Source organism: Salmo trutta, chromosome 32 (genome assembly GCF_901001165.1).
Source record: "Salmo trutta chromosome 32, fSalTru1.1, whole genome shotgun sequence".
Classification (NCBI taxonomy): domain Eukaryota; kingdom Metazoa; phylum Chordata; class Actinopteri; order Salmoniformes; family Salmonidae; genus Salmo; species Salmo trutta.
Genome location: NC_042988.1, coordinates 17,063,326 through 17,085,067, shown reverse-complemented (window position 1 = coordinate 17,085,067; position 21,742 = coordinate 17,063,326). Strand labels below are relative to the sequence as shown.

Here is a 21,742-nt window from a genome sequence, read left to right as displayed (position 1 = left end):
TGTTTGTTAACCTGCTTGGTTACTTAGTGAACACACTACGCCCTCTGACCTCTAACCTCTCTCCTACTAGTGAGACGCGTCTCCCTGTGTGATATGGAGGACTGGGGGTTGGGGCAGGTGATACTGTGGCCAGCCGCCTCCACTCCCAACCACCAACCAGGAAGAGAGGGAGCCCAATGATGACCAATATGTTGCCAAGCCCAGTGCTGAACAGATAGCTCCCAGCCTGAGCCTTGGGATGGGGAAACCGGATGTCCAGAAGATATGGGCCTTTTCTCATTTGGATTTGCTCAACTCCTGCGTCCTCTTTCCTCTGTCCTCTCTACGCTGTCTTCTCTCGCCTCCTTTTGAAAAAGGTCATTGAGGAGAGGTTGCAAGGAGAGTGAACGAGGATGAAAATGCGCTTGTAAGAAATTATACTTCTCCACTCAGGCAAATTACGTTTACAGGGGTGGATCCCAAAATAAATGTGTAGAGTGATAAAAACAAATGAAGTTAGTTGTTCAAGACATTTTATAGATACAACTACAAGTAGCATATTGTTTGTAAACATGTGCATGCTTTTCTCCATCAAAAAACAAAAGCTGATTCAAAGGGGGTGTGGCAGATTTCTAAATTCTTCCGTGAAGGACTCAGGTAGGACACACATGACTATCATCTATGGAAGATGGCTAACAAGGAGGAAGAACACTCTTCTGTTCGCCTCGAACACTTATCAGTTTCTGAGTCACGGAGGAGAGAGGACGAAGGAGAGGTTGGAGGACGGACTTTTTCCCAAATGAGAAAAGGACATGGTCATCCACACGATGGGCCTCACTAAACACTCCTCCTAACGGCGATAGATAAGGATCCCATTGTCAGAGCACCAAAGCACCCTATCTGCCATCTGGTTCATGTGCAATACCATGAGTTAGTATTGTGACACCAATCCAAGGAAGTCCCCTCCCGATCTTAAGGATGCTAAGCTTATATAGCTGTGTGTAGCGTCAGGTCAAATGGAAAGTGAGGATAGGAAGGCTAAAGGTGTGTGTTTCTACGTGTGCTCTTATGCGGATGCTGCCTGTGCTAGCCCTGGAAAACACACATCCCAGAAGCCCTGCTCTCTCCTGCACTTCGGTTTCCAACTGCTGCAAGCAGGAACTCCTCTTACTACAATATGACCCTATTCAATCCGAAGTGCTGAAGATCTGCTTAATGTTGCGATTGACAACTAAAGGCAATGTTCCTGCGGTCGCGGAGACTGTATTCACGGTAAACGCTGCATATGTCTGCTCAATCGGAAAAAAACGTAACATTTTTACGCGGGTCATCCGCAATACTTCGGCGATATGGATTGAATCCAGACCAAGCTAATATGCGTTTTACTGTCCAGATGTTATGAATCAAGAGATAAGATAGCTTTAGCAGGATGAGATGTAATCATTGCCTTCAAAACAGTGTATTTGTAGGGTTTATAATATTGCGAAAGGAATGGGATGAAGAAATATGCATCTATCTAATGTATTGACCGGCAAGTCAGCAGTTTTCCATTTTGCAGCTCCGCTTACTTGGTCTGCTGGGCGAACTAAATCAAGTACACCTAAATAAGAGTCAATCCAAGCCGCCTGCAAGTATCAGCAAAACATCAGAGCTGTCTTTGGTGTAAACAAATGTTCATGAAGCAACACAAATCACACATGGTGCATGAAAAACTAAATGTCACTTTATTGAACGTACACTGAACACAAATATAAACACAACATGTAAAGTGTTTGTCCCATGTTTCATGAGCTGAAGTAAAAGATCCCAGAAATGTTCCATATGCACAAAAAGCTTAGTTCTCTAAAATTACATTTGTTTACATCCCGGTTAGTGAGCATTTCTCCTTTGCCAAAATAATCAATCCTCCTGACCGGTGTGGCATATCAAGAAGCTGATTAAACAGCATGATCATTACACAGGTGCACCTTGTGCTGGGAACAATACAGGGTCACTCTAAAATGTGCAGTTTTGTCACACAACACAATGCCACAGATGTCTCAAGTTTTGAGGGCATGTGCAATTGGCATGCTGACTGCAGGAATATCCACCAGACCTGTTGCCAGAGAATTTTACGTTAATTTCTCTGCCATAAACCGACTCCAACTTCGTTTTAGAGAATTTGGCAGTACATCCAACCAGCCTCACAACCACATACCACGTTTATGGCATCGTGGGGTGAGTGGTTTGCTGATTACAACGTTGTGAACAGAGTGTCCCATGGTGGCGGTTGGGTTATGGTATGGGCAGGCATAAGCTACGGACAACGAACACAATTGCATTTTATCAATGGCAATTTGAATGCACAGAAATACCGTGACGAGATCGTGAGGCCCATTGCGAGACCCATTTTTTGTTAAGGTATCTGTGACCAACAGATGCATATCTGTATTCCCTGTCATATGAAATCCAAAGATTAGGGCCTAATGAATTTATTTCATTTGACTGATTTCCTTATATGAACTGTAACTCAGTAAAATCTTTGAAATTGTTGCACGTTACATTTATATTTTTGTTCAGTATACAAACACTCCAGGTCTTATAATATACTACACGTTGTTAATTTGTTACTCTCTCTATGGCCTAGTAGTAAAGATACTGGGTGTCACTTATCAGCCTTGATATTTTGAAGCATAGAATGGATGCTTATGCTTTAAAACATATTTTATCTTCTTAATCTATGGATTGATACAATGCACTTTCCATAGGGGTCGTTCACTATTGGTATTTAAACAATTGCGTCCCTATAAATAATAGCGGGGTAAAGATGTATAGTTCTATATTTTAAATTGTATGCGTGCCTATGCATTTAGGGTTGGTAATTATTTGATTAATGACAAAGAACTGAAGCTGTGAAGAATTCTGAGCTATTTGCCTTAAAGTATGCACATGGGGAACGATTGTAGTAGAACACATTAAATATATTACTCAGATTGTGTTCTTCTAAATCAAGACATCAACAGTAAATATACAATATATATTTAGATGTCATGAGCTCTATTTTGTTGTCAATCATGTTTCTAGAAAACATACTGCCATGCAGATTCTGTGCCTTTATCATTTTTTTTACCTTCCAAACGTGATTGTTTCCTAAATCATATTTGTAAATATTGCTAATAAATGACTATTCAACATCATGCACTGTTTTTGAGTTTTCTTTCCCTGTAGGTTGATGTACAAAATCATCACGCATTGACTTTGAAAACTCAAAACTGATACACCGTCAAGTAAACCATTTATTACACACTAATCATCTGATTGCAGCTTTACGTTTCATTTCATTCTATAACATCCGAATATCATGGAATAGCCCAACACGTAAGCTTTCTCCTATATTACGAGGCCAATTAGTTGCACAATATACAAACCATGTAATATTCTTAAACAACCTCTTATTATATAACAAGTTATAATATATTCAGAAACCAGTTTGCAGGGTATCCAGGTCTAGAGCATGTGCAAGGTTACATCTATCTCTACAATGCATATTGAAATAACAGAAATTGATGGGAGCCTCCACCTTTCAAAAACAAGTGTATCTTTTGGCCACAGTTGCGTATGGCAGATTGACAGTCCAGTCCCGTGTGAGCTCAGCTTCCACGGTTCCTGTGCAGGTGAGGGAGCTGGGAACAGCCCTAAGAGTTGGTCCCGGTCCTGGGGCCTCTGATGTATTTGATCTTTGCCTCGTTATCAATGTCCTCCATGATCCTCTCCTGCTTCACTGAGAGGATAGTGTAGCTGACTGAAGACAAGAAATGGTTAAGGCCACAAAACAGGCAGGAGTAACCTTTGCCTTTTTCCTCTCAAAGAGCATTTCAGTATATTTCTGAGAGTTGTGGTTTTCATTACAGCGCCATATTGAGTGCTGTGGATCCTTTTAGAGCAGTGAGAAATGATAAGACACACACAAACTAGCTAGGAACCTATTTGGTGAACATGACATGCTAACGTTAGCAGCTAGCTAGTGATTAGCTATGAAAAATATTGCCTAGTCAGACCATTACCACTGTTCCAACTGGCTGAAAGGCGTTACTTAGATCATGTAAAGCATAGACCAGATCATTTTCGACCAGGGCTATAAAGTGCAACCATTTTGGTTGCATATGCTCCTAGATGTTTTGTTGTGCGACCTGCCATTTTATTTTGGGAGCACCGTGCACCTAGAAAAATAATCACACATACAATAATTGTTGTAATGATTAAGCTTCACTGTACTGTTGTATAAGTGGGCGTCGATTCGTTACTGTCATTACTGCACCATTACTACAGCGAAAAATGTCATGGATTGCGAATGTCATGAATTGACTATACATTCATAAACCATTTCGCTCTTAGAGACAGTGTACAATTTTTAATGTTATGTACCCAGTGGTGTAAAGTACTTAAGTAAAAAATACTTTAAAGTACTGCTTAAGTTTTTTTTTTTTTGGTATCTGTACTTTACTATTTATATTTTTGACAACTTGTACTTTTTACTCCATACATTTTCCGTGATACTCAAAAGTACTTGTTACATTTTGAATGCTTATTCCAATTCACACTTTTCAAGAGAACATCCCTGGTCACCTCTCCTGCCTCTGATCTAGCGGACTCACTAAACACAAATGCTTCATTTGTAAATGATGTCTAAGTGTAGGAGTGTGCCCCTAGCTATCCGAAAATTTAAAAAACTAAATATAAGGAATCTGAAATGATTTATACTTTTGATACTTAAGTATATTTTAGCAATTACATTTACTTTTGATACTTAAGTATATTTAAAACCCAATACTTTTAGACTTTTACTCAAGTAGTATTTTACTGGGTGACTTCTACTTGAGTCATTTTCTTTACTTTTACTCAAGTATGACAATTGGGTACTTTTTCCACCACTAAATGTACCTCAATAGGTAGTACTTTCACACAATGTAGAAACCTAATATTCCACAAATGACTAATTTCAATGACAGGTTTTTGTATCAACATTTTAGCTTTTTATAACAAACAAATGTCTTTACAGTTTATAGGGCTCAAAAGTAGCTAGAAATTAATATAGGTACAATAGAATCAATAGAAAATAATATTATGGTGCTTCTAAATGTTATGATCCTAACTTTAAATCAGGGGCACCTGTACTACCAATGAAAAATGTAAATTTAAAGTCAATTTTTCTACCAACCTACTTTCCGATACTTCCTCAATTCCTGACTTGGAAGACAGCGCATGTCTTCTAAACGTCAATGGCTAGTTGCAGGTGGTTTGTTAGAATTATATCTATTTTTTTAATTGCTCCATTAAGTAATCCAGCAATGTGTACATTGTTATCTTGTCTATTTAAAGTCTTCTCTCATTGATTGAGACAGCTGGGTGTCCACCCCAAAGGCCCTATATCAAGGTCGCAACTTTGGTTTTAGAAGTGGGGGGACAATTATTTAAAAAATGTATCCAGTGGGCTACACATTGCAAACAGCCTACCCGACCGCACGGAGGCATTCGCATGGTCCTAAAGCACACCATTGCTTTGTTCTGTATCACATTTCAATGATAAAACTGGGGGGGGACAAAAATGTAATTTCAGTATGTGGCCCCCCCCCTTCCCCAGTGAAAGTTGCGCCCCTGCAATATATTGACCAGATACTCACTGGCCGCTCTAACAATTAAAATAAATGTCTTAAAAAATGAAAGGCAGTCAGGAGGCGGCAAATCAGGTGGGCCCATTTTAGCCAATGAGAGGCCATATGCAAGTGAACAACAGGTACAACTCCGATAGTGTTTTTTTCTCTAAGTTGCCGAGATGTCATGTCCTCCTTATATCAGTTCACTCGTGCCAACCTATGCTTTACAAAACTTCTATTCAATGAGCCAGATGTAGCAAATAAGCCACTACATTTTTTGTTAACCAAATTCAACACATATTGACCTCCATACAAAAACTCCTCAGGTAGTGAGCAGAAAAAAAGGAAAACACCACCTGCTGGAGAAGACAGATTTGGGCCCAGTTATCCATCTTGCTTCACCTCTTCCTCTCTGACACTCACCTGTCTCGATCAATGAGTGTTAGTGCTAACTTGGATCCTTAGGATGTCCCTACCCTTCACATTAACTTCAATGGGGGGGTGTGACTTCCCAAGGAACCCGAATTGCAAGGACCATCAATGAGAAGATTTGAAATAGACAAGATGGTGTACACCTTTTTGCTTTACTTCATGGAGAACAAAAATGTACATGTATTATTTAATAACAGAGCATATTCTAAATGTAATTATAAACTGTGTGGTTCGAGCCCTGAATGCTGATTGGCTGATAGCAGGTGGAATATCAGACGGGTATGACAGAACATTTATTACTCTAATTACGTTGGTAACCAGTTAATAATAGCAATAAGGGTTTGTGATATACGGCCAATATACCACGGCTAAGGGCTGTGTCCAGGCACCTTAGCCATATATACCACAACTCCTCGGGCCTTATTGCTTAAACAAACCACTTGCAACTAGCCAAGGAAATTTAGAAGACAGGAACTGAGGAAGTGTTGTCAAGTAAATGTTTGTCAAATTCTGTGCTACGCTTTACACTACCTAAGTAATAACCGCTATCATCCAGCTGGAACAGTAGTAACGTTAATGGTCCGACTGAGATATGTATGACACCCTAGATGGAAGGATACACATGCCGATGACAAACGCCCCGATAGCTAGTCCAGTTATGCGGTTGCGACTACGTATTTTTAGCGCGTTTTTCTTCCAATAGTCGAGATCTTGTCTTTTCCTGAGAAGTTGTTTCTGTGCCGCTGAAAGTTGCTCCTTAGAAGCGACCTCTCCAACTCCTTCAGCAGCCATTTCAGTGTTATTATGTGTCTGATAGAAGTGACGTACGTTTTTTATGATCATTGGTTTGGTTTGTGACTGTACTGGACAGCCCAACAACTGGTGCATGTCTGCCCTCTATCGTTTTGGAGTAGGCTACAAAGCCCACACATTCTGGCTGCGTTCCAGCACGATTTTATTGCAGTCGCGCTGCGCAGATTAACAATTAGTGGAAAGTAGACTTTACTCCAGTCATTCACAGTTCAATCAAATTATATTATTCTATCTAAACGTTGTCTTCAAAATCAAATCAAATGTTATTGGTCACACACATGTTTAGCAGATTGTATTATGGGTGTAGTGAAATGCTTTTTATTTATTTTTTTATTTCACCTTTATTTAACCAGGTAGGCAAGTTGAGAACAAGTTCTCATTTACAATTGCGACCTGGCCAAGATAAAGCAAAGCAGTTCGACAACATACAAAAACACAGAGTTACACATGGAGTAAAACAACATACAATCAATGATGCAGTAGAAAAAATAAGACTATATACAATGTGAGCAAATGATGTGAGATAATGGAGGTAAAGGCAAAAAAAATGCCATGGTGGCAAAGTAAATAAAGTATGGCAAGAAAAAACACTGGAATGGTAGATTTGTAGTTTGAAGAAATTTAAAAGTTAAAATATAAATAATATGGTGCAAAGGAGCAAAATAAATAAAATAAATAAATACAGTAGGGGAAAAGGTAGTAGTTTGGGCTCAATTAAAGATGGGCTATGTACAGGTGCAGAGATCTGTGAGCAGCTCTGACAGCTGGTGCTTAAAGCTAGTGAGGGAGATAAGTGTTTCCAGTTTTAGAGATTTTTGTAGTTCGTTCCAATCATTGGCAGCTGAGAACTGGAAGGAGAGACGACCAAAGGAGGAGTTGGCTTTAGGGGTGACCAGAGAGATATACCTGCTGGAGCGCGTGCTACAGGTGGGTGCTGCTATGGTGACCAGTGAGCGGAGATAAGGGGGGACTTTACCTAGCAGGGTCTTGTAGATGACCTGGAGCCAATGTGTTTGGCGACGATGATGAAGTGAAGGCCAGCCAACGAGAGCATACAGGTCGCAGTGGTGGGTTGTATATGGGGCTTTGGTGACAAAACGGATGGCACTGTGATAGACTGCATCCAGCTTGTTGAGTAGGGTATTGGAGGCTATTTTGTAAATGACATCGCCGAAGTCGAGGATTGGTAGGATGGTCAGTTTTACGAGGGTCTGTTTGGCAGCATGAGTGAAGGATGCTTTGTTGCGAAATAGGAAGCCAATTCTAGATTTCACTTTGGATTGGAGATGATTGATGTGAGTCTGGAAGGAGAGTTTACAGTCTAACCAGACACCTAGGTATTTGTAGTTGTCCACAAATTTTAAGTTAGAACCGTCCAGAGAAGTTATGCTGGATGGGCGGGCAGGTGCAGGCAGCGATCGGTTGAAGAGCATGCATTTAGTTTTACTTGTGTTTAGGAGCAGTTGGAGACCACGGAAGGAGAGTTGAATGGCATTGAAGCTCGTCTGGAGGGTTGTTAACACAGTGTCCAAAGAAGGGCCAGAAGTATACAGAATGGTGTCGTCTGCGTAGAGGTGGATCAGAGATTCACCAGCAGCAAGAGCGACATCATTTATGTATACAGAGAAAAGAGTTGGCCCAAGAATTGAACCCTGTGGTACCCCCATAGAGACTGCCAGAGGTCCAGACAGTAGGCCCTCCGATTTGACACACTGAACTCTGTCAGAGAAGTAGTTGGTGAACCAGGCGACGCAATCGTTTGAGAAACCAAGGCTACTAAGTCTGCCGATGAGGATGTGGTGATTAACAGAGTCAAAAGCTTTGGCCAGGTCAATGAATACGGCAGCACAGTAATGTTTCTTATCGATGGCGGTTACGATGTCGTTTAGGACCTTGAGCGTGGCTGAGGTGCACCCATGACCAGCTCTGAAACCAGATTGCATAGCGGAGAGGGTGCGGTGGGATTCAAAATAGTCGGTAATCTGTTTGTTGACTTGGCTTTCGAAGACCTTAGAAAGGCAGGGTAGGATGGATATAGGTCTGTAGCAACTTGGGTCAAGAGTGTCACCTCCTTTGAAGAGGGGGATGACAGCAGCTGCTTTCCAATCTATGGGAATCTCAGACGACACGAAAGAGAGGTTGAACAGGCTAGTAATAGGGGTTGCAATAATTTCGGCAGATAATTTTAGAAAGAAAGGGTCCAGATTGTCAAGCCCAGCTGATTTGTAGGGGTCCAGATTTTGCAGCTCTTTCAGAACATCAGCTGAATGGATTTGGGAGAAGGAGAAATGGGGGAGGCTTGGGCGAGTAGCTGTGGGGGGTGCAGTGCTGTTGAGTGCAGTAGGGGTAGTTAGGTGGAAAGCATGGCCAGCCGTAGAAAAATGCTTATTGAAATTCTCAATTATAGTGGGCTTATCGGTGGTGACAGAGTTTCCTATCCTCAGTGCAGTGGGCAGTTGGGAGGAGGTGTTCTTATTCTCCATGGACTTTACAATGTCCCAGAACTTTTTAGAGTTGGAGTTGCACGAAGCAAATTTCTGTTTGAAAAAGCTAGCCTTGGCATTTCTAACTGCCTGTGTGTATTGGTTTCTAACTTCCCTAAAAAGTTGCATATCGCGGGGGCAGTTCGATGCTAATGCAGAACGCCACAGGATATTTTTGTGTTGGTTAAGGGCAGTCAGGTCTGGGGAGAACCAAGGGCTATATCTGTTCCTGGTTCTAAATTTCTTGAAAGGGGCATGCTTATTTAAGATGGAGAGGAAGGCATTTTTAAAAAATAACCAGGCATCCTCTACTGACGGGATGAGGTCAATATCCTTCCAGGATACCAGGGCCAGGTCGATTAGAAAGGCTTGCTCGTTGAAATGTTTCAGGGAGCGTTTGACAGTGATGAGTGGAGGTCGTTTGACCGCTGACCCATTACGGGTGCAGGCAATGAGGCAGTGATCGCTGAGATCTTGGTTGAAAACAGCAGAGGTGTAATTAGAGGGCACATTGGCTTTGCAAATACTTTCAAAACTTTTTGGTAAGGATTTGCAGGGTGTTATAGGCTAATTGGTGGACTGTATATTATTTAGGTTAGATTTTACTTCATGTGTTCATTCCCGTGTGCTGGTAAGGGCACAGATGGCAGACAGGTAGGATTCCAGTTGAGGTGGTTTAATAATGCTGAAGATGCACCGCACAGTGTATGTAGTATGAATGGGCTATGGCACTTAGTGGTCTGGTGACTTGCTTTAACCAAGGTGTGTGTGTGTGTGTGTGTGTGTGTGTGTGTGTGTGTGTGTGTGTGTGTGTGTGTGTGCGTGCGTGCGTGCGTGCGTGCGTGCGTGCGTGCATGAGTGAGTGGTATATCAACAAGGAAGCACACTGGCCTTGGCTAACACAATGAAGGCTAATTGGTGGGAAAACACAAGGATGGCTGGAACTTTCTCTCACTTGACTACTCTAGAGCTGATCTTCTTCTCTGACCTGTAGATCGCCCAGAATGGCTACAGCTCTGATATTATGAACTAACATTACTGATAATGATTAACTACAAATACGCCCCTGAATTCACTATGTTAATTCACTCCTAAGAAAGGCTCAAGACTTAACTTGACTATCTTAACTCTTACTTACATATCATATCCAAACTTAACAGACATGAGACCAGATGTCTAGGGGTGTCTAGCCACCCCATTAGCAGAGGGCCTTGTTAGGTATAACCACTAATAACTAATTAACTCCAGTCCAGTATTTAAATGATGGGAACGGTTTTCTGCTCTAGTGGAGTAGAGGAGCTGCTGTCCATAACAGCCGGGCAGGAACACTTAGTCCATTAGGCGTGCTATATGGTGAGAATATCCTCCTGGGAGAGGGGTGAATGTAACTGATGGAACGCTGCTTTGTTCCAGACTACTAGGGTGTCAGCTGGCAGGAAACAAGGGGGAATGCCTGACTGCTTAGCTAATAGGGCACCTGGGACACCTGAGTGTCTGGTGACTGGGGAGCTAAGGACAGGGGCACCTAAAGGCCTGGCAACATGGCCTAACTAATAACTAAGGGCAGGACACTGTGGCAAATAAAGGCTGGCAGGCAGGTCCTATTACATGGTCCAACAGGTCTCCAGCAACTGACTATCAGAGGCTGTTGGGGCTACCAGCAGGGTATCTGTACTAGGGGAAGACTTGTCAGAGGAAACAGTCTCTGGGGCTGACACAGTCTGACACTCGAAGGAGGGAGCGCTCTGGGCTCTATTGGCAGGAGCTGGCTTGACCCCTAGAGCAGCGGCAGGTAGTAGCTCTATGGTGGATAGTGTAACAGGGCTCTGGCGGAGACTCCCCAACCGGATCAGGCAGCGACCTCCAGATGAGGGGAAACTGAGTCTTAGGGTCAGGAGCCAGATGTGAGCTGATAATCGGGCTGAGCTGAGGTCTCAAAGCAGGGACAGACGTGTTCTCCAGAGAAGGCAGCAGAGCTCCCCAGGCAGGGTGTGACTGTGGACCCTGGGCTAGAGCTGCAGAGCGTTCTCGACAACTGGCAGATTGGGGCTCCAAGACGGAGCCAGGGTGGACCTCACAGGCAGGAACTAGCGGAGGTTGCAGGGGAGAGGACTGAAGGGCCCAGAAGACAGGGTTGAGCTCTGGCCTCTCAGGAAGCGTCGCTGATGGTCTCAGGCGGAGGCTCCCCCACAGGATCAGAGAGGACCTTGCTGGCGAGGACTGGATGGGACCTCAGGGTGGAGGCTGAAGCGACCACCGTGGAGAAAGCCATGGTGGGCTCACACTTAAACCAGGTGGGGGCTCCCCAAATGAGCTGGTCTGGTCTCTTTGTACTGAGTTAAGTGGGAACCGCACTGCATGGGCAGCTAGTGTCTGGAAGCCAGGGCCAAGTGGAGGGACAGGACAGGGCCACCTAAAGTGGCTAGAGATGAACTGGGCTCCTCATCAGGAGCAGGTGGGGGCTTCTAGTGAAGCCACCCTAACTGAAAAAGGGATGACTCCTAGTGTAAAGCCAGGTGGTGGCCCCTGGGCTGCAGCTAGTACCAGAGATACTGACCGGGCTGATGATCCCTGGGCTGCAGCTGGTGGCAGAGATACTAGGACAGGGGCTGAGGACTGATAGGTCCTTTGTGGTGGCAGACTGAAACACCTTGTCAGGAACAGGCTGGATAACAATGCTGAGGGAAAACTGAGAACCAATGGCAATGACGGTTAGACTGGCACTGTCAGTGGGCTGGTACTCCACACTGGGAGTGTCTTGGAGCTGACAGGTAGATATGTCTCTTAGCTGGACCACTAGTGGAGGAGCCTCCTGACAGGTGGGGTGAGCACCGGGACTGGGGGAACTCATAGCTGCTGGAGGAGGCTCTTGGTAGCCACACTGTAGGCGTGGGGTGTCACTCTGATGGCAGAGCAGTATTGACTCATCACATGCTGGAGGCCATTTTGTGGGGTCAGGCCACTCACTGTTGTCATACTGTCCATTGCAAGCCGTATCTTATTCGTTGGGTGATGGCTTCGTATGCTCAACCGGCTCTGACGCGGGCCGTGGTGGTGCCAGCAGACCTCGATCTGCTGGAAGGGGGCTGGCTTAGTGGGAGAGAGACTAGCTATAGACTGGGATGTCAGCTGTGGCAGCACGGAGCGGAGAGTCTCAGCGAGCTGTACCATCTCTTCTTGTTGCTCATGAACCTGAGTGAGCCTGACCTGCATAGCTCGCTGGGACTGCCGCAGCTGGGCTCTCCCTTGTTCGATGTACTCTCTCACTAGCTTGTGCTCTGTAGGTGGCTTCCTGTGTTCCCAGTGACTGTTGTAGACCATGGACAGACCTCTATGTTGCTCCTTACTCTGCTTACTGTGGCTCATCCTTATGTTCTGCGTGGGTCAGATGAGGGTTTAGGACGGACCTGTACTCTCTGAAGGTCTCCCACTCCTCTGGAGTTGTGTCCCATCTGGCCTGGCTGGAGAGGAAGGGACTGGGTGGAGTGAGGGGTGTCATCTTGGCAGCACCCGCCATGCGAGGTTGAAGGTCGTCTTCTTGCCCATGTACATACTGTGCTACTATAACTTGGATAAGGTGAGGCTTGGCGCCTTGGATGATCAGACCAGGTCCAGGTTCCACCGGTAACTCGTTGCATCTTGATCTGGGAATAAACACCTTTATCCGGCTCAAAGGGACCACAATGTAAGTGAGGAATTAGTGGACTGTATGTTCTTTAGGTTAGGTTTTACTTCATGTGTTTGTTCCTGTGTGCTGGTAAGGGCACAGATGGCAGACAGGTAGGATTCCAGTTGAGGTGGTTTAATAATGCTGAAGATGCACCGCACAGTGTATGTAGTATGAATGAGATATGGCACTTAGTGGTCTGGTGACTTGCTTTAACCAAAGTGTGTGTGTGTGTGTGTGTGTGTGTGTGTGTGTGTGTGTGTGTGTGTGTGTGTGTGTGTGTGTGTGTGTGTGTGTGTGTGTGTGTGTGTATGTGTTTGTGTGTGGTATATGAACAAGGACACACACTGGTCTTGGCTAACACAATGAAAGCTAACTGGTGGGAAAACACAAGGATGGCGGGAACCTTCTCTCACTTAACTACTGATCTTCTCTGAGCTGTAGATCGCCCAGCATGCTCTGCTCCACTTCACCGGTGGGCGGAGCTACAGCTCTGATTTGATGAACTAACATTACTGACATGATTAACTACAAATACTTCACAGCCTTTTGGACAGAAACATTGACAGAAATGACATTCTTTTATTAGAAGAACATTCATTTATAAGGTAAGATGAACTCTTATGTACAGAGAAAAAACGTTTTTCAAAATATCTTGATATATTGTTATTATCCTTGTTCTGTAATAACATTAATACTATAAAACAGCCATAATGTACAGTTATGCTCTATCATAATATATTTTCCTATATACTGCCCATAACGTACAGCCACGTTATGCATAATGAACCACAATATGGTCGCAAGTGGTATTCCTTGATAAATTCACAGCCTTTTTCTAAAGGAGGAAGTAATCAAATAACTTTACAGTCAAGGCAGTGGTATGTTATCTGTATGGCTCGCCAAAAGGAAAGCAACAACAACCATTTTAATTGATTTGATAAGGAATATCTCATAGTTGTATTGTTGATAAGGTAACGTTTGGGAAGGTATACAATATTTAATATTTTTCATAGACTTTAACATATAGTTAATTAAGAGGTCATCCACTAAAAAGGCCGATATGTCAATCCAAACCATGGATACAACATCAGAATATTCCCCCAAATACATGTACACCTACAAGTAATATATATTTTATTTGTAAAACTAAACATGATGCCTATTGCCAGGTATTGTCATCGGATCCATGGTAAACTTTGGTATGTCAACATGTTCATCCATTTTCCCTTTTTCCCTCAACTTCATTTTGTCAATGTTCTTGTGAGTGGAAGTACCAAAACAGATGGATGACTGGATGGGTGGACAGCACGAGTTTGAAACTTGGGATGAAGGTTGAAGACTTGGAGCTACCACAGTTAAAGGCTAGTTCACTGACAGAAAAAAAACTCCCTTTACCAAATCTAGCAACCCATGTAACCATCAGTCTTTTCCCAGGACTTGGCAACCCCCATTGTCTCCATCCCTCTTGACTCATGGATGCCATAGAAAATGTCTCAGCTGGGGGCAAATACTGTCTCAAACTCTTTGAGGATGAGCTCCACAATCTGATTCTGGAAGACCATGTAAACGGTGATGTTGGCCGACTCAGTCTGGGGCCTGAGTAACGTAGGGCCAAAGACGATGGCCACACTCTGGACTGACATACGGTTCTTTTCCCCAAACTCAATCACTCTGGAAGAGAGGAAGAGGAGGGGATGAGGAGAAGAGGGAGTGAGAGGAAGTAGTAGGTTGGAAAGTGTTTAGTATATCAGTTATTTATATCATTTGTATAGTTTTATATAAAACATAGAATTGTATATATAGAGTTGAAGTAGGAAGTTTACATACACTTAGGTTGGAGTCATTAAAACTCATTTTTCAACCACTCCACAAATGTCTTGTTAACAAACTATAGTTTTGGCAAGTTGGTTAGGACATCTACTTTGTGCATGACACAAGTACTTTTTCCAACAATTGTTTACAGACAGATTATTTCACTTATAATTCGCTGTATCACAATTCCAGTGGGTCAGAAGTTTATATACACTAAGTTGACTGTGCCTTTAAACAGCTTGGAAAATTCCAGAAAATGATGTCATGGCTTTAGAAGCTTCCGATAGGCTAATTGACATCATTTGAGTCAATTAGAGGTGTACCTGTGGATGTATTTCAAGGCCTGCCTTCAAACTCAGTGCCTCTTTGCTTGACATCATGGGAAAATCAAAAGAAATCAGCCAAGACCTCAACAACAAAAAATTGTAGCTCTCCACAAGTCTGGTTCAGTATTGGAAGCGATTTCCAAATGCCTGAAGGTACCACGTTCATCTGTACAAACAATACTACACAAGTATAAACACCATGGGACCACGCAGCCATCATACTGCTCAGGAAGGAGACGCATTCTGTCTCCTAGAGATGAACATATTTTGGTGCGAAAAGTGCAAATCAATCCCAGAACAACAGCAAAGGACCTTGTGAAGATGCTGGAGGAAACAGGTACAAAAGTATCTATATCCACAGTAAAACTAATCCTATATCGACATAACCTGAAAGGCCGCTCAGCAAGGAAGAAGCCCCTGCTCCAAAACCACCATAAAAAAGCTAGACTATGGTTTGCAACTGCACATGGGGACAAAGATCGTACTTTTTGGAGAAATGTCCTCTGGTCTGATGAAACACAAATAGAACTGTTTGGCCATAATGACCATCGTTATGTTTGGAGGAAAAAGGGTGAGACTTGCAAGCCGAAGAACACTATCCCAACTGTGAAGCACAGGGGTGGCAGCATCATGTTGTGGGGGTGCTTTGCTGCAGGAGGGACTGGTGCACTTCACAAAATAGATGGCATCATGATGAAGTAAAAGGATGTGGATATATTGAAGCAAACTCTCAAGACATCAGTCAGGAAGTTAAAGCTTGGTCGCAAATGGGTCTTCCAAATGGACAATGACCCCAAGCATACTTCAAAAGTTGTGGTAAAATGGCTTAAGGACAAGAAAGTCGAGGTATTGGAGTGGCCATCACAAAGCCCTGACCTCAATCCTGTAGAGTATTTGTGGCAGGAACTGAAAAAGCGTGTGTGAGCAAGGAGGCCTACAAACCTGATTCGGTTACACCAGCTCTGTTAGGAGGAATGGGCCAAAATTCACTCAACTTATTGTGGGAAGCTTGTGGAAGTCTACCCAAAACGTTTGACCCAACTTAAAGGCAATGCTACCAAATACTAATTGCGTGAATGTAAAGTTCTGACCCACTGGGAATGTGATGTTTTTTTTATTTTACCCCTTTTTTCTCCCCAATTTCATGGTATCCAATTGGTAGTAGTTACAGTCTTGTCTCATTGCTGCAACTCCCGTACGGACTCGGGAGAGGCAAAGAGCCATGTGTCCTCTGAAACACAACCTAGCCACACTGCTTCTTAACACAATGCACATCCGTCCCAAAAGCCAGCCGCACCAATGTGTCAGAGGAAACACCATACCCCTGGCAACCTGGTCAGCGTGCACTGCACCCAGCCAGTGACAGGAGTCACTGGTGTGCAATGAGACAAGGATATCCCTGCCGGCCAAACCCTCCCTAACCCAGCCCCATGGACCTCCCGGTCGCGGCCGGCCAGAACACAGAATCTCTGGTGGCACAGCTAGCACTGCGATGCAGTGCCTTAGACCACTGCACCACCCAGGAGGCCCGTAAGACAGGGAATTTTTACTAGGATTAAATGTCAGGAATTGTAAAAAACTGAGTTTAAATGTATTTGGCTAAGGTGTATGTAAACTTCAGACTTCAACTGTATATAAAAACAACAAGCACTCACTTGAGGAGGTGTTTGAAAAGGAGGTGCATGGTATCGTGGTTGGGCAGGGGAAGGGACCTCACCAGGTCACGGAAGTACGACACCTTCTGAGGATAGTCCTGGATTTCTACCAGAGAAAGAGTCATCCCAAATGTCTATTTATTCACATCCTTTCATGCTATTTAGGTCAGACTATGTCAGTTCATTACTATCATGTAATTTGAGTCTGACTCTTAAGATGCATCCAGAATGTTTTATTAGGGCCTGGCCTAGACTTACTGATGGCAGCGATAAACTTGTCGAAGAAGCTGTAAGGGAAGAGAGGTTCAGGCAGCTCCCTCAGGAAAAGCTTTAGCGCCCCCGTGATCACATGGATCTCCTCCCACTGACCATCCTCTAGGTCCAGAGTTTCCTCTGGAGGGAGGGAGGGAGGGAGGGAGGGAGAGCATGAGGACAGAGAATATGGTTGATAATACTGCAAGATGCTCCATCTACAAATTCATTACTAGTCCTTGAAACTTGCTTTACCATGATCTGCTTTGTGGCGTAGTCTCTGAATGACAGCTAGATTCCCACTAACTCTGTAGATCCCATCAATGTCCAGACCTAAGGGGAATGTACAATTGTGTTGCCCTATTAGAGGTGGTAAAGGTTGATATTACGGTATCAGGATGAAGAAGGAACACCTACCTCTAATCTCCACTGCCCTGATGCACTTCTCCACAAACCTGGGCACAGTGCTGTTCTCTCGATGGCACAGCGTGTCCAGATGACAACCAAACACATTATCTAGAGAACCACGATGAAAAACATTCTGAGTGCCGTGAAGGTATCATAAGGTACAATAAGGTTACTCTGCTATGTCATTTAACCATGTTATAAAGCCCAGTCTTACCTCTTATGTAGCCCTTCTCCTTCACTGACTGCAGTGTGGGCCTCTTCTGGAGGAACTTGCGTAGTTTGGTGCGGACACGCCCCTGATCTGATGACTCAGCACTGATGCCTGGTGTAATTTTGGTGGCTGCTGGAGGGGGCAATTAATGATGGGTGCAGCTTTCGTTAACTACCTGATCTAATGCCCAGTTATGAAATATTTACATTTTACACCTATTTACACCTCTAAAGCACTGAAAGACCTGGTGGTTCGTAATAGTAGGTTGTAGGACACTCATACTTACAGCTGGTCCTCTTGTCTCTGTCTGAAGCAAGTGGAGATTTCTCCATAGGTTCCTCCTCTTCCTCTTCCGACAAGTGATCTTGGTCCTGAGAGAGGAGAGGTTATAATGAAGACCGACGCCCCCTTGGCCTACTCTAATTAGAACTTGTTACATAGACACCTCCTGGATACTCACCAGCTGTCTGACGGAGTCCAGTATGATCTTGTGCCAGTCACAAATGATGCTCTCTGTGTCGTACTGGACCAGGTACTCACACCCATGACGCGTTTTCAACTGGAGCGGGAGAGGGAAAAAGCCATACCAAGAGTTAAATTAAATTCATTTTGATTCAGTTCCTGAATTGAATGAAATAGAACTGACTTCAACCCTGATAGACCTTAAACAGAGCCCATACCTCCAAAACGTTCTTCTTGCTGGACTTGTCCTTGGGGGCCCAGCCCACAGTGGCTCCCCGCAGCTCCACTGTGTACTCTGGGGTGATCTGATTGGTCTTGTTCTGAGGAATCACGGACCAATGACATTCATTCAACAGACCTGGTGGTTCGTAATAGTAGGTTGTAGGACACCCAATCCTGACAAGCAAGCAAATTATTCTTTATGAATACAATGAGCTTATTTTCTAAAGTGGTGGCTGTGAGTGGTTATTGTAACAAAATGTTCTTACAGAGTTTCCCAAGGGTGCAGATTTTGGTTCTTTGTGAAACGTGAGAATGCCTCCATGCAGCACTGTCCATGACGGACTCCAATTCTTCCTATTAGAAAACCAGAAAATAAGGAATCATTGGTCCATTGCGCAAATCACAATGTGTTGTAATCTTTGCGGTTGACTTGACATTACCTAATTCTTTTCCCATTGTCGGCCACCTTGGTTTTGTTCAGGATCCCTGCCTTCTCTAGTAGATGTGTCTAAAACAAGCAAAATAGAGACAAATATTAACAAAATATCACAAACGACAGAGGGAGAGTGTATGAACATTTCTAGTAATGGTGATTACCAGGAACCCACAGACCTCAGATCAGGTTTAAAGATGTTGTTAGTTATATTGTACTGTACGCACATCAGTGGAGGCTGCTGAGGGGAGGACGGCTCATTATAATGTCCGCAATAGAGTGAATGGAATGGAATCAAACACATGGTTTTCATGGTTTTCACTGACATAAATAGGTAAATGAGTTAAGCAGTTAGTACCCACATTGGGCCATATGCTACTGGACATTGCCCATCGGCCTACTGGCTGATATGAACATTGGACTGTTCATGTTAGCAGATTATTGTAATTGTGGGCTATAATGTTAGGCCTAGATAAAGTATTGCTGTGATTTTGCAATGCAAATGCTAGGCCACTAGGTGGCAGCAACAAATGTTTGTGTTGGCAGTGTTCCAGATTATGCTGAATTCTTAGGCTATGAGTCCACAGGTAAAGATCAAAGGGTATAAGTAGCAGATTCTAGTCAGGTATCAACATGGGAGTGGTCAGTGTGTGTGTGTGTGTGTGTGTGTGTGTGTGTGTGTGTGTTTGTGTGTGTGTGTGTGTGTGTGTGTGTGTGTGTGTGTGTATCTTTGTGCATGAGTGCACAATTATACATGCTTGGGCGTGAGTGTGTTTGTTTGCATGGATTCATAAAATGGGAAATGATCCTTTGGGGTTGACTTTGCTTATAGCATTGACATTCAGCACTTTGACATTACTGTGCCTACTACATAAGACAGCACCATATGTACATTCAGCACAATGCTTTGAAAGGCAATGCAATAAAATATGGTGTCAATCAGATCTGAAAGTACTACCCAACAAGCCACCACTTGCACCACAAGGTCCAACAAAAACAACTACAAATGCTCCCTCTCCCCACTAGGGGGTAGTGTCAATGGTGGTCTATCATGACACTATCATTTAGTACAGGGTTGAATCAAATAATCAAAGCTTGATGATGAGTTAGTTATTTGAATCAGCTGTGTAGTGCTAGGTCAAAAAAACAGAATGTGCACCCGGGGGGGCCCAGGACGAGTTTGGAAAACCCTGATTTAGCAGATGCTTGTATTCCAGATCGCTTTCTTATCCACACACGAAGCAAGGAGAGAGAACAACCCATTCAAAGTTAGTAATTTCACTTAAACACCACATAAGAAACTCTTAATCAGCCCTTTTAAGAGCATACGTGTATATAGTATGTACTGTAACCAATATCTAATCCATTAGCTCCCCTTCCCAAGCAGCGTTAGTTCTCCTATCCAGTTCTATATCATAGTGTGTTAGTTATATCAGAACACCCACACACCAGCAGAATGCAATGCCTGTCTGGCAAACAACACTATGCATCTATCTATCAGGCCTGACGTGGGCCGTAAGAACCTACGTGCTCATGATGTGAGTCTGTGCTCAGATGTGACAGTCTACTCCGTACTCCCAACCTATCAGTCTTTATGGAGAAAACAATACAAGTCTTCAATGAATGGGATAATGGGTCTTCAGGCTCTTTGTCATTTAGAAGTATATGTGTGCTGTCTGTACAGTAGAGTACATTTTATTGAGTTAGTAGAAGGGTTGGGGTCAATTACATTTCAGGAAATGAATTAATTCAATTCATAAAATTAGCAATAAAATCATTGTTGAAAAATAATGCAATTTCCAATTCAATTATTGTGTGTACTAGTCCAACACGTATAATTTATTATTGAGGGCCAGTAGAAAATGACCTGACAAAGATCCCTATGGATTCAAAACCTTATCGTGTCGCACGTTCTTACATGGTGTGGCGCCTCGGGGGAGTTGCCTGAGCTGGATGCTTCACTGGTGACGTCCGAAACGTTTCTCCTATGTGTTGGAAAGAACCTCTGCCAAACGCAAGGGAGGGAATTAGGTTCAGGTTGGTTAGTCAACAGTAGTCGATAGGGCCTTATTGTTCGAACAGAGCAGAAATCCTGTCAAATTTTATGAGTCATAATTCTATCCGCTTTCTCCCCTGCCCCCTCCATTCTTGTTGTAGTTTCTCCCATTTCGGTTTGTAAGTGACCTCCTGAGAGGGAATCAACTAGGGCAGGTGTTTCCATCTCCTGTTGAGGGGGTCGACAACGACACATACACAACGACATCATTCCACAAGGGCATTGTGCATAAAGCTGTGAGGGCCAGGTGTCTCATGTCAGGGACTAGTCCTAATGGCTTGTTTGCTTAGGACTACCAGAACGGCAAATGCTGCAGTTTCTATGTTCCTGTACTGTAGTGCCAAATTCAGTCTAGATTCCAAAAAGAGATTCTAATGGCCCATAAATGTCTGTTGCTATACCAACGGTGTGAAACCTCCTTCAATGTCCCTGTCCATGCTCTGGGCTCCCCAGCTACTCACGTTGTCTTCTTGGGAGGGGCCAAACTGAGCTGGGCCCATGGGGTTTCTCCAGTTCTTCAGAACCAGCGGGCTGTCCTGGTCCACTCCATTCCCCACCTTGGACAGACTGGATGCACCCGGGAGCTGAGAGGGTTAACAGAAACAAACAGTGTAAAGGCCCTGGCCAATTTAATCAAACACAGTAACTGGTTATCTTCACCTACAGTGGAAGTCGGAAGTTTACATATACTTAGGTTAGAGTCATTAGAACTTGTTTTTCAACCACTCCACAAATTTCTTGTTAACAAACTATAGTTTTGGCAAGTCGGTTAGGACATCTACTTTGTGCATGACACAAGTACTTTTTCCATCAATTGTTTACAGACAGATCATTTCACTGTATCACAATTCCAGTGGGTCAGAAGTTTACATACACTAAGTCGACTGTGCCTTTA

The 21,742-nt window shown here is 43.6% G+C and overlaps 3 protein-coding genes across 5 annotated transcripts in view; 1 reads left to right on the top strand and 2 right to left on the bottom strand.

The window, feature by feature from the left end:
- LOC115171271 (serine/threonine-protein kinase WNK4) overlaps positions 1-1,691 on the top strand; it is a 75,055-nt gene extending 73,364 nt beyond the window's left edge. For all 3 annotated transcript variants that reach the window (XM_029727925.1, XM_029727923.1, XM_029727924.1), the window contains one exon: positions 71-1,691. In XM_029727925.1, the coding sequence (XP_029583785.1) occupies positions 71-180 (110 nt within the window). In that variant the 3' untranslated portion in view covers positions 181-1,691. The remainder of the gene's footprint in view (positions 1-70) is intronic.
- A 1,545-nt stretch (positions 1,692-3,236) lies between these two features.
- Positions 3,237-6,980, bottom strand: LOC115171272 (cytochrome c oxidase assembly factor 3 homolog, mitochondrial). Its single transcript, XM_029727926.1, has 2 exons — positions 6,665-6,980; positions 3,237-3,760 (listed from the first exon to the last, which is right to left on the bottom strand). Exons 1-2 carry the CDS (start codon positions 6,930-6,932, stop codon positions 3,654-3,656), a joined length of 375 nt encoding a protein of 124 aa, XP_029583786.1. The 5' UTR covers positions 6,933-6,980; the 3' UTR covers positions 3,237-3,653.
- Positions 6,981-13,569: 6,589 nt separating this feature from the next.
- LOC115171270 (rho GTPase-activating protein 27) overlaps positions 13,570-21,742 on the bottom strand; it is a 33,564-nt gene continuing 25,391 nt past the window's right edge. The window contains exons 6-19 of the mRNA XM_029727922.1: positions 21,309-21,431; positions 20,710-20,796; positions 20,319-20,381; positions 18,799-18,866; positions 18,625-18,712; positions 18,355-18,456; positions 18,135-18,233; positions 17,961-18,045; positions 17,678-17,806; positions 17,473-17,571; positions 17,311-17,388; positions 17,062-17,196; positions 16,804-16,909; positions 13,570-14,681 (exon numbers count right to left, since the gene is read on the bottom strand). Of these exons, the coding sequence (XP_029583782.1) occupies positions 14,504-14,681; positions 16,804-16,909; positions 17,062-17,196; positions 17,311-17,388; positions 17,473-17,571; positions 17,678-17,806; positions 17,961-18,045; positions 18,135-18,233; positions 18,355-18,456; positions 18,625-18,712; positions 18,799-18,866; positions 20,319-20,381; positions 20,710-20,796; positions 21,309-21,431 (1,440 nt within the window). The 3' untranslated portion in view covers positions 13,570-14,503. The remainder of the gene's footprint in view (positions 14,682-16,803; positions 16,910-17,061; positions 17,197-17,310; positions 17,389-17,472; positions 17,572-17,677; positions 17,807-17,960; positions 18,046-18,134; positions 18,234-18,354; positions 18,457-18,624; positions 18,713-18,798; positions 18,867-20,318; positions 20,382-20,709; positions 20,797-21,308; positions 21,432-21,742) is intronic.